General features: G+C 40.5%; 1 protein-coding gene across 1 annotated transcript in view; it reads right to left on the bottom strand.

Moving 5' to 3' along the window:
• LOC142340349 (uncharacterized) overlaps positions 1-6,837 on the bottom strand; it is a 67,945-nt gene extending 61,108 nt beyond the window's left edge. Inside the window, exon 1 of the mRNA XM_075390923.1 lies at positions 6,412-6,837. Coding sequence (XP_075247038.1) covers positions 6,412-6,798 — 387 coding nt within the window. The 5' untranslated portion in view covers positions 6,799-6,837. The remainder of the gene's footprint in view (positions 1-6,411) is intronic.
• Between the last annotated feature and the right edge of the window lie 6,472 nt (positions 6,838-13,309).

Here is a 13,309-nt window from a genome sequence, read left to right as displayed (position 1 = left end):
CTTACTTCAATGATATTTCCTGTGAATATGAGATAAGCGTTGAAACTAGAGCGGTAAATTTTTGTAAGATTTGCGATTTTAGCGGTGAAAAAATTTTTTCACCGCAATCTGCTAGTAGCGGTGAAAAATTTTTTTTTCACCGCATTCTGGTGGTAGCGGTGAAAAATTTTTTTCACCGCATCCTGCTTGTAGCGGTGAAAAATTTTCTTTCACCGCTTAAGCGCTGAAAAAAAAATTTTCACCGCTTAAAAGTTTTTTTTCACCGCATTCATCGCATTGAACGCAAATCTTACACTTTTACTCAAATTCACCGCAAATCTTACATCTTTTAGCGATTTTTAGCGGTGACACCTCGACCCGGGCAATACAGACTAGCGCCCCTATTCGGACGGACCATTTGGTCCATTTCAAGCTTCGTATTCCACAATAGGTACCTTAAAACATGTAAAATTGGCTGAAACAGTGAAATATAGTTACAAAAAAGTTGTTCGGAAATTGCTTTAATTTTTTGTCACAGAATTCCATTAAATGACAAATTAGACAATTTTGTGGAACTTGGAGGGCTTTGAGCGGATTTTGCTAAACTGTCCGATCAAATTCCGCTCATTTCTTGCATTTTTTTTCCGCTCATTCCTCGGCCCGGGGGCCCAATGTGTCCCTCATATTCTTCACTTTAGAGTTTCAATATTCCTAAGTTTGTGGTATCCAATTTCAACACGCTACGCTGCTTAGAATCCACAAAAAGCAAGTAAATAATGTTCGTTTGAGTAGCTAGTAATCCGACCTCAAAAACAACAAAGTGTGCCGGCATTGCCAGATTAATTAACTACACAGCGCATAGTTATGCAAACTGCACTTTGAATTGAAATTTTGTACCTTCTAAACGTAACTTTCTAAAACAGTTTTATTTAAGAGAATAACAAAACCAAATAAATTTTTAAGAAAAGTATTTAATGTGATAAGTTATGGTCATTATATAGGTTAAATTTATTTTAAAAGTACTTTTTGTGAAATTTTGATATAACTGCTGTAAATATTTTTAAATTTTTTAGAGCTAGATCAAAAAGATAGGACTAGAGAGTACTGGGTTTTCAATTACTGTCGAAACAGTAATTGCTGTATTAATTTCTAAAAAATCCCTCTGCACGAAAAGTGAGCACTAATAAATGATTTCCAAGAAATTCGTTTTTTTTTGTGTAAAACTTCGACAGTAATTAGTCATTTTTCCCTCGCTGTTCTTATTTGTTTTCATTTTCCAGCATTAAGAAGACAAGAAACTGTTTAATTGTACGCCATTTGCACAAAAACTTTAATAAATTTTTTAGGTTAAGGAGAAGATTAAATTGACTGCTTGTTTTCATAGAATAGGATCAAAAACATAAAGCGCATTTTTTAATAGAGTTAAATTTTATTTTTTTCAATCAGATATTCATTAAAAGTTTTTTGTGAAGAATTCAGTGAGAACTTCTCTTTAAGTTGGTTTTGTAAACTGCAGGTAGAATTGAAGTAAGCCTTAGATGCTTAACTCTATTTTATTTGCGAAGTTTGCATAATATTTATTCCGACCCTTTTGTGGGGGAAAAACTATATGCTAAACTGGTTTTTTTTCTTCAGACGATTCTCACCGATTGATGTATTCAACGTAGAGAGTTGTTGTTGGGTTCCGTTGAAAACTTCTTGCTCATAGAATATCAAGTTAGTTTTTTTTGAATTTTTTCAAACGAGTTGTCTATGCTTAAAAATTTTTGAACATCAGCCTCACTTCCATTGTTTTCTTTATATCTTTCAATTTTTTTGTTCACTTTCTAATCATTTTCGCAGAAAATTAAAAAAAATTAACAGTCTCATTGGTTTAATGTCTCAACAAAAAGGAGAATTCCGAAATTGTTGAAACGAGCATTTTAGCTAACTATTTGAGAAGACTTTTCTTCTATGAAAGAAGGAACAAAATTTGCTTCAATTACCTTGTCTTTATCAATAGCCCACTTTATCCAGATTGAACAATACTGCCAACAAAAAAACTTCCAACAAAATTACTTTTCACTCAGACCATGGGCTATTTTTATCACCGGTTTCTAAGAGAGTGATCGGAAACTAACATTTTGTCTGCTTTTCGCTATTTCGAATCAATGTTCATCAAAAAGCAGCAATTTTTTGAATATATTAAAATTTTATTTTCCCAAATTATCTATTACTCAATTATTTGTAGCAATTGTGTTTTTATCAGTCTTGTAGCGGTAGCATGGCCAGTTTTGTTCCCCTTGTGGACTTTTGCAATTAATATGAATTCGAATTGAATTTTGGCTCTGCCCTTATTAAAATATATCTGCATCCTTTTTGTCCCAAATACCTAAAAGGATGCCTTGATTTAGATCTTAAATTCAATTAAAGGCCCCGTTCATGTTCAACTGACGCCCGATTATTAAATATTGTTTTTATTAGGGAACAATTTTTGACACCAAGAATGCATTTCCGTAAAGTTCTCGATGAATTATTGTGTTTTATCAGCACTTTTTTTTATCTTTTTATAGTCAAATAACCAACTCTATTTCATTTGTCAGTTCTCATTTGTTATCCCGGGAACCATTAGTCAAACTATCCAAAGATTTCAGTTGATAGCTATTGGTTTATTGCAAATTTACCTCAAATTTCAGCATTTATTTTGATAAGATTAATTTTCCTTTTAAATTGGCTGTTTGGCTAACAGTTCAAATAATTTTCTGTTCTAACGATTAATAGTCCTTGCTGTTTTGTTTTTTAATGAAGATTGTTTGGCTTTAATAATACGAGTTTTCCCATTCTTTTTTTCCTTTATTGAAACACTTTCGCATTTTTTGTGTTCTGTTGTGCTGTCTTGTGCAAGTATTACATCTGTGAAACAGTTATAACAAGTGACTTTTGGCCATTAGTGTGCTAAAAAATCGCTAATTCATAATAGTAATGTTTTCATTCAATAGAATATAATTTTATCGGCTTCTTCGCCTTTGTCATGTGAAATTTAACTCTATTTTTTCCCTTTTTATATTCGTGGTTTTTGCGGTTGGTTGACTTTCTGGAGAATCTGAAGTCTCAATGAGTTCCATTGGATGAATAGACGAAGCTCTTTTATGATTTCAGTTCATAGCTATTGGTTTTCATGATTTTGACATCAATTGTTTTCTGTTTTCAAAACTTCTAAACGTTTTTTCTTATATTTGCTTCTGTTTTTTGGTGTAATTGTTAATTTTTGTCACCCGGTGCAACGATTCCTAATAATCTCACTAGGATTCTGATTATCTTATTAAAACCCGCTTTTCCGTAATTTCCTGCTCGAAAAAAAACTTTCACCCGCTTTTCCGTAACTTCCTGCTCGAAAAAAAACTTTCACCCGCTTTTCCGTAATTTCTGCTCGGAAAAAAACATTCAACCGCTTTTCCGTAATTTCCTGCTCAGAAAAAACTTTCACCAACTTTTCCGTAATTCCCTGCTCGGAAAAAAACTTTCGACTGCTTTTCTCACAAAATGTTTTGGTCCGGGCATAACTGGGACCCACCCCTCTTTTTCTGAGGTGCATGTGCTTGGGTGGTTTTGGTGTCCCGATAGCCAGCAGCTCCTATCGTTGCATCAAAATCATCCATCTATTGCATCTCATGTGTCCCTTGTTTGCAATGTTTGAGTCCCGGCTTAACTGGGACTCAACCACCCCCTTCTTTCTCTGTCTTTCTCTGCTCTCATGTGCTCCTTCTTTTTGGTTTGGTCCCGGCTTAACTGGGACCCACCCCACCCTCTTCTTTCTCTGCTCTCATGTGCTCTGTTTCTTTTTGTTTTGGTCCCTGTCCATCTGGGACCCAGCCCAACCGCTTTTTCGATGCTACAAAAGCTCCTAATTCCCTATTTTTCTTACAGAATACCATTTGTCTTGCTACGAAACCTATTAACTTCCTGTTTTTCTTACAGAGATTCCTGTTTTTCCTATTAGGAATCTGCTTATTCTTGCTAAGAACCCAGTTTGTTTCTGAACTTTCCTACTGAGATCTTGCTTTCTCCCATATTTCTTATTAGGATTCTGACATTTCTCAATTTTCCTAGTGGAAAAAGTGAGAAATTGCACATACTTACCACCACCTACATTTCCTGATAAGTTTCCCACTAGGATCCTTGTAAGATTTCTTCTTTTCTTACCGGGAACAAAACAGGAACTTGTCAAGAATTTTGGGATTCGTTTCATCGGGCAATGAAGACAGGTCCCGCAATATTTCCGAAAAATGCAAGTTAAATACTTCAGTTTAGTTTTATATAACACTACTTTGAGTTTGTTGTTTAAAAAAAGATGGAATTGAGTTTTGGTCGTCGTTTAAGTTGCTTGTTGTTGTTTTTTGTAATTTGTTGTTTATCTTTTCTCTAAGTATCATTAATGGCACGTATCATTGGTGCTCTAGTAAGGCTTTTTTCTGTCTTTTGTTGGTTCCTTCAAAATAAAGTGATCGTTTGAAAGATTTACCGACTATTTTTGATCAATAAATTTTTAGGTTTTTCAATAAACGACATTCAAATGGGAAAAATCTCTTTCTTATTTGGTAGACAGCTAAGTGAAAAATGTGATCGATCGAGTTTGGAATATTATGATGCCCAGTCTCCTTGTTCAGTTTATTTTTTTAAATATTTTTGATGAGAGCTGTTGGAATATATGCAAACCGAGGACATCTTTGAATCTCCTCATCTGGAATTACGATAGTCTCACAGTTAGCAGTCTCGTTTTCCACACGTGAGTTAACGCTTTGCTAGTCAAAATCCGTTTATTTGCTAACACTTGAACCCTAAATCGAAGTTTTGGCCAAATTTTGGCAAGTATGAACTCCCCTAGTAGAGAAACTGTCGGTTTTCAATCATAAGATATCGTTGGTATCTTCGTTTTTTCCTTGCCGAAAACGAAGTTAACCCTTGTGTTTTTCTTTAAGTCAGAATCACTCGTTTTTGTTCTCTCTTTAACATACAACAGAGTCTTTCTAAAAATCAGCGACCATCTATTCTTTAAAAAAATGATGATATAAGAAACTTAAATGGTAATTCTCTCTGGCTTACAGCAACATAATTAAAAAATGAAATATGGAATGATCTTGCTATTCATTTTGTATCATGCAACCATATTCTCTCTTTGAATGTCCTTCATTGAGTTTTCTAAATTGTTTTAGTGCGCATTGTAACAAACTGGTGTGCATTTTGTGAAAGAGCGGTATATTTTCTCTTTTTTTACGATTATTGAATGTTAATCTCTACAAAAAGTCCTAATGTTGACTCCAATTGGCTAATTTGTTTTTACTTGCATGGTGGGGTTATTGCAACTATTTGTGCTATAAGGTAGACGTTTATATGAAATTATCTAGTTCATGTCTTTTCTCTTGATTTTGTTGTTTTTTAACTTTATCCATCTCTATTTTACTTGTGTAGTGTTTGTTAGTATTTTCAATTTCTGTGCTACATGTTTGACAGTGATTAATGGATATATGTAATGGGAAAATTTGAGAAAATTTTTCGTTTTTATTAATTGCCTAACTTATTGTTTTTGCTAAAAATGTGAAAAACGGCTATTTTTAGCGTCTTTGGATAATATTGTGAACATCGCCATTTTTAGTGTTTTTCGCTAAAATTGTGAATTTGGACTTTAGAGTAGTAGTTTTAAAGATGGGAAATAAAAACCATGGCCTTGTAAAACTGAGTCACATTAAGACTGAGTCTTCAGATTCAGAACTGGGGAAAAAAGCAAAGACCACAGAGACGAATGAGTTCTTTTCAGTGCATGTAGCATTTCTAAGAAAAAGAACTAAGAAAGTAGGGTTGAAAAAGAAATTATATTCAGTTCGATTGCGAAAAATTAGAAGACTTTTAGCTGATTTATCTCTAACCAAAATCGAACCATTAGTTAGAAAAATAGTTTCGCAAGCTGTTCCCTAGATGCTATGATCATTTTGACTGCCTAAAGAGTCTCTTTTGGGGTAAATTTTGTTTCTCCTAATTTCTATGGTGAATGTTTAGGCGTGGAAACTACCCAAAATTTTCAACTAACTGCAAAAAATTTAACAGATATCTAAACGTTTTCTTAGATTTCGTTCAATGTCTTCAATATAGCTATGGTTTTTGTTACTAAAATGATATTTTTCTAATTTGTAGTCCAAACGAGCTTATTACGGTCGTGTATTGTTGTTGAGTGTTGCTTTCTTGCTAAGGATAATTTTCCATCAAAATAGATGGGGCTATCAAATTACCTTCAGTTTTCTTTAATCGCTTGTATGCTTGTAGTTTTCATCTCACTGTTGTCTTAAAATGCAGGATTGAGTTTTGAAAAATATGTTTATCAGAGAATTTTTCTGTAGTTCGGTACAGGCAATTTTTAGCGCTAACACCTCAATCCAGTTATTAAATGAGACTACTCACCTTTTCTGTCATGGGTGTAATCTCCTCCCAGTCGATTGCCAATGTTGAGTTTGCCGCAAAGTCAAACAGATGGACTGTAGGAACGGCAATACAGGCAGAAAGTGTGATTGCATAGAGAGCTTTCCTCCGCTTTGGGGTGAAAAGTGACTTAGCTTCAGTCCCACGAGCAATAAGGAAGTACCGCTCAACCGCCATTGCAAGCATTAGAAATATTTGTGACCAATAGGAGAAGAAATCAGGAACGTATTTGAATAATCCGTAAAATCTAGCCCAGTCCTCTGTCTTACCAATTAGAGCTCTGGGAACCTGTGTTGAATATAGAAGCACATAATATTCCACACCATTGTCAGGGCTTAAATCGTAGAAGCAGCAATCATGCCATGCCATTTAAATTGGTATAAAAATTTGATTATTCGCAGCAGGAAAAGGAAAAACAAGTTTCTGAGCGTAATGAACAGGAGAAACCTGTAAAAACCCGGGTCGAGGTTTTTGGGTTAATTTTTGTAAGAAAAGCGGTGAATGCGGTGAATCTTTGTAAGAAATGCGGTGATTGCGGTGAATGGGGTGAAATTAAATATTTCACCGCATTTCTTACAAAAATGCACCGCAAAATTCACCGCGTTTCTTACAAAAATTCACCGCATCGACTTTTGTGGCAAATTAATGTAAGAAATGCGGTGAAAGCGGTGAATGCGGTGAAAAAAAATAATTCACCACATTTCACCGCATTTCTTACAAAAATTCACCGCGAAATTCACCGCATTTCTTACAAAAATTTACCGCATATGATTTCCAAAGCTAACTCAATCTTATTTAAATTCACAAGAAATTTAAAGGAAGCAAGTGACAGTTGGCGCAGTGGACTAATCAGTTGAAGGCATGCAGGAGGTTAGAGGTTCGAAACCGTGTGGAGACGGTTCTTTTTTCTGAGAATACTGAGAAGGCGGTGAAAAAAAATAATTCACCGCGATTCACCGCATTCACCGCAAAAATATGTAAGAAATACGCGGTGAAAATTATTTTTTTTTTCACCGCATTTCACCGCATTTCTTACGAAAATTCACCGCCAAACCTCGACCCGGGAAGGAGCAGAATGCGTGGGGAAAACTCAAGAGTAAACAGCTGGTTACATGGTTGCAACAACTTGGACATCCCCCCAACAGTTTTCAGATCGTTGTAATCATTTCCAGACTGAGGTGTGCGCTCGTAATAATCATGATCAGACCGTCCCAGACTGAAAGTGCCTGTGATCAGACCGTCTCAGACCGCAAGTGCTACTGATCAGACTCAAACACTCTCGAAAGTTTCCGTGCGCTCGAAGTGCATTCGAATCCATCTCTGACCAAACTGAAGCACGCTCAACAGCTTCTCTGCGCTCGAAAAGATCTGTTTTCCTGATCAACGTACCCAACTGCGTTTGACAGTTTCTGTGCGCTTGAAAAGACCTGTTTTCGTGCTCAGACGTACCGACCTGCGCTTGAATCAATTATTGCAATTATCACCTTTCTTGCTCTCGATAACATTTCTGATTAGATCCACTTGCGTTCCCAGTTGAATTCGATCTGTTTATTATCTGAAATAGTTGCATTCGAATTTGACTAGGATCAGACACAAAAGCTGTCAAATCCACCTATGATCAGATTCAAGTGCGGTTGAATCCGCCTATGATCAAACTCAAGCGCAGTCGAATCTGCCTATGATCAGACTCAAGAGCGGTTGAATCCGCCTATGATCAGACACAAGTGAGGTCGAATCCGCCTATGATCAGACTCTAGCGCGGTCTAATCCGCCTAAAATCAGATTCAAGCGGAGTGGAATCCGCACATGTTCGGACTCAAGTGCAGTCGATTCCGCCTGTGATTAGACTCAAGTGCGGTCGAATCTGGCTAAGATCAGACCCAAGCGCAGTCGAATATGCCTATGATCAGACCTCAAGAGCTGTTGAATCCGCCTATTATCAGACTCAAGCGCGGTCAATTCTGTCTATGACCAGACTCAAGCGCGGTCTAATCCGCCTAATATCAGATTCAAGCGCGGTCGAATCTTCACATGATCGGATTCATATGCAGACGATTCCGCCTGTGATTGGACTCAGGTGCGGTCGAATCTGCCTCAGATCAGACCCAAGCGTTGTCGAATATGCCTATGATCAGACTCAATTGCGGTTGAATCAACCTATGATCAGACTCAAGTGCGATCGAAACCGCATATTATCATACTGAAGCGTGGTCGATTTCGCCTATGATCAGACACAAGTGCGGTCGAATACGCCTACGATCAGTCTCAAGCGTGGTCGAATCTGCCTATGAACAGACTCAAGAGTGGTCGAATCTGCCTATGATTAGACTCATGCGCGGTCGCATCCGCCTATAATCAGACTCAAGCGCGGTCGAATCTGTCTAATATAAGACTCAAGCGCTGTCGAACCCGCCTAAGTTCAGACTCAATTGCGGTCGTTTCCGCCTATGATCAGACTCAAGTGCGATCGAATCCGCCTATGATCAGATTCAATCGCGGCCGAATTCGCCTATGATCAGTCTCAAGTGCGGCCGAATCCGTCTATGATCAGACGCAATTGCTGTTGAATACGCCTATGATCAGACTCAATTGCAGTCGAATCCACCTATGACCAGACTCAAGAGTGGTCGAATCTGCCTATGATTAGACTCATGCGCGGTCGCATCCGCCTATAATCAGACTCAAGCGCGGTCGAATCTGTCTAATATAAGACTCAAGCGCTGTCGAACCCGCCTAAGTTCAGACTCAATTGCGGTCGTTTCCGCCTATGATCAGACTCAAGTGCGATCGAATCCGCCCATGATAAAATTCAATTGCGGCCGAATTCGCCTATGATCAGTTAAAAGTGCGATCGAATCCGTCTTTGATCAGACTCAAATGCTGTTGAATACGCCTATGATCTGACTCATTTGCCGTCGAATCCACCTATGATCAGACTCAAGTCCTGTTGAAACCCCCTATGATCAGCCTCAAGCGCGGTCGAATTTTTCTATAATCAGACTCAAGCGCGGTCTAATCTGTCTAAAAACAGACTCAAGCGCGGTTGAACCCACCTATGATCAGACTCAAGTGCGACTGTTGCCACCTATAATCAGACTCAAGTGCGATCGAATCCGCCTATGATCAGATTCAATCGCGGCCGAATTCGCCTATGATCAGTCTCAAGTGCGGCCGAATACGTCTATGATCAGACGCAAATGCTGTTGAATACGCCTATGATCAGACTCAATTGCAGTCGAATCCACCTATGATCAGACTCAAGAGTGGTCGAATCTGCCTATGATTAGACTCATGCGCGGTCGCATCCACCTATAATCAGACTCAAGCGCGGTCGAATCTGCCTAATATAAGACTCAAGCGCTGTCGAACCCGCCTAAGTTCAGACTCACGTGCGGTCGTTTCCGCCTATGATCAGACTCAAGTGCGATCGAATCCGCCCATGATAAAGTTCAATTGCGGCCAAATTCGCCTATGATCAGATTCAAGTGCGATCGAATCCGTCTTTGATCAGACTCAAATGCTGTTGAATACGCCTATGATCAGATTCATTTGCCGTCGAACCAACCTATGATCAGACTCAAGTCCAGTTGAAACCCCCTATGATCAGCCTCAAGCGCGGTCGAATCCCTCTGTAATCAGACTAAAGCGCGGTCTAATCTGTCTATAAACAGACTCAAGCGCGGTCGAACCCGCCTATGATCAGAGTCAAGTGCGGCTGTTTCCACCTATGATCAGACTCAAGTGCGGTCGAATCCGTCTATGATCAGACGCAAATGCTGTTGAATACGCCTATGATCAGACTCAAGTCCAGTCGAAACCGCCTATTATCAGACTCAAGCACGGTGAAATCCGCATATGATCAGACTCAAGAGTGTTCGAATCTGCCTATGATTAGACTCATGCGCGGTCGCATCCGCCTATAATCAGACTCAGGCGCGGCCGAATCTGTCTAATATATGACTCAAGCGCTGTCGAACCCGCCTAGGTTCAGACTCACGTGCGGTTGTTTCCGCCTATGATCAGACTCAAGTGCGATCGAATCCGCCCATGATAAAATTCAATTGCGGCCAAATTCGCCTATGATCAGATTCAAGTGCGATCGAATCCGTCTTTGATCGGACTCAAATGCTGTTGAATACGCCTATGATCAGACTCATTTGCCGTCGAACCAACCTATGATCAGACTCAAGTCCAGTTGAAAGCCCCTATGATCAGCCTCAAGCGCGGTCGAATCCCTCTGTAATCAGACTCAAGCGCGGTCTAATCTGTCTAAAAACAGACTCAAGCGCGGTTGAACCCACCTATGATCAGACTCAAGTGCGACTGTTGCCACCTATAATCAGACTCAAGTGCGATCGAATCCGCCTATGATCAGATTCAATCGCGGCCGAATTCGCCTATGATCAGTCTCAAGTGCAGCCGAATACGTCTATGATCAGACGCAAATGCTGTTGAATACGCCTATGATCAGACTCAATTGCAGTCGAATCCACCTATGATCAGACTCAAGAGTGGTCGAATCTGCCTATGATTAGACTCATGCGCGGTCGCATCCACCTATAATCAGACTCAAGCGCCGTCGAATCTGCCTAATATAAGACTCAAGCGCTGTCGAACCCGCCTAAGTTCAGACTCACGTGCGGTCGTTTCCGCCTATGATCAGACTCAAGTGCGATCGAATCCGCCCATGATAAAGTTCAATTGCGGCCAAATTCGCCTATGATCAGATTCAAGTGCGATCGAATCCGTCTTTGATCAGACTCAAATGCTGTTGAATACGCCTATGATCAGACTCATTTGCCGTCGAACCAACCTATGATCAGACTCAAGTCCAGTTGAAACGCCCTATGATCAGCCTCAAGCGCGGTCGAATCCCTCTGTAATCAGACTAAAGCGCGGTCTAATCTGTCTATAAATAGACTCAAGCGCGGTCGAACCCGCCTATGATCAGAGTCAAGTGCGGCTGTTTCCACCTATGATCAGACTCAAGTGCGGTCGAATCCGTCTATGATCAGACGCAAATGCTGTTGAATACGCCTATGATCAGACTCAAGTCCAGTCGAAACCGCCTATTATCAGACTCAAGCACGGTGGAATCCGCATATGATCAGACTCAAGAGTGTTCGAATCTGCCTATGATTAGACTCATGCGCGGTCGCATCCGCCTATAATCAGACTCAGGCGCGGCCGAATCTGTCTAATATATGACTCAAGCGCTGTCGAACCCGCCTAGGTTCAGACTCACGTGCGGTTGTTTCCGCCTATGATCAGACTCAAGTGCGATCGAATCCGCCCATGATAAAATTCAATTGCGGCCAAATTCGCCTATGATCAGATTCAAGTGCGATCGAATCCGTCTTTGATCGGACTCAAATGCTGTTGAATACGCCTATGATCAGACTCATTTGCCGTCGAACCAACCTATGATCAGACTCAAGTCCAGTTGAAACCCCCTATGATCAGCCTCAAGCGCGGTCGAATCCCTCTGTAATCAGACTCAAGCGCGGTCTAATCTGTCTAAAAACAGACTCAAGCGCGGTTGAACCCACCTATGATCAGACTCAAGTGCGACTGTTGCCACCTATAATCAGACTCAAGTGCGATCGAATCCGCCTATGATCAGATTCAATCGCGGCCGAATTCGCCTATGATCAGTCTCAAGTGCAGCCGAATACGTCTATGATCAGACGCAAATGCTGTTGAATACGCCTATGATCAGACTCAATTGCAGTCGAATCCACCTATGATCAGACTCAAGAGTGGTCGAATCTGCCTATGATTAGACTCAAGCGCCGTCGAATCTGCCTAATATAAGACTCAAGCGCTGTCGAACCCGCCTAAGTTCAGACTCACGTGCGGTCGTTTCCGCCTATGATCAGACTCAAGTGCGATCGAATCCGCCCATGATAAAGTTCAATTGCGGCCAAATTCGCCTATGATCAGATTCAAGTGCGATCGAATCCGTCTTTGATCAGACTCAAATGCTGTTGAATACGCCTATGATCAGACTCATTTGCCGTCGAACCAACCTATGATCAGACTCAAGTCCAGTTGAAACCCCCTATGATCAGCCTCAAGCGCGGTCGAATCCCTCTGTAATCAGACTCAAGCGCGGTCTAATCTGTCTTTAAACAGACTCAAGCGCGGTCGAACCCGCCTATGATCAGAGTCAAGTGCGGCTGTTTCCACCTATGATCAGACTCAAGTGCGGTCGAATCCGTCTATGATCAGACGCAAATGCTGTTGAATACGCCTATGATCAGACTCAAGTCCAGTCGAAACCGCCTATTATCAGACTCAAGCACGGTGGAATCCGCATATGATCAGACTCAAGAGTGTTCGAATCTGCCTATGATTAGACTCATGCGCGGTCGCATCCGCCTATAATCAGACTCAGGCGCGGCCGAATCTGTCTAATATATGACTCAAGCGCTGTCGAACCCGCCTAGGTTCAGACTCACGTGCGGTTGTTTCCGCCTATGATCAGACTCAAGTGCGATCGAATCCGCCCATGATAAAATTCAATTGCGGCCAAATTCGCCTATGATCAGATTCAAGTGCGATCGAATCCGTCTTTGATCGGACTCAAATGCTGTTGAATACGCCTATGATCAGACTCATTTGCCGTCGAACCAACCTATGATCAGACTCAAGTCCAGATGAAACCCCCTATGATCAGCCTCAAGCGCGGTCGAATCCTTCTATAATCAGACTCATGCGCGGTCTAATCTGTCTATAAACAGACTCAAGCGCGGTCGAACCCACCTATGATCAGAGTCAAGTGCGGCTGTTTCCACCTATGATTAGACTCAAGTGCGGTCGAATCCGTCTATGATCAGACGCAATTGCAGTCGAATCCACCTATGATCAGACTCAAGAG

The sequence above is a fragment of the Convolutriloba macropyga genome, chromosome 5, assembly GCF_964194025.1.
Source record: "Convolutriloba macropyga chromosome 5, txConMacr16.3, whole genome shotgun sequence".
NCBI classification, from domain to species: Eukaryota; Metazoa; Xenacoelomorpha; order Acoela; family Convolutidae; genus Convolutriloba; species Convolutriloba macropyga.
Note: the sequence above shows the minus strand (reverse complement) of the source record. Positions and strands in the feature narration are given on the sequence as shown.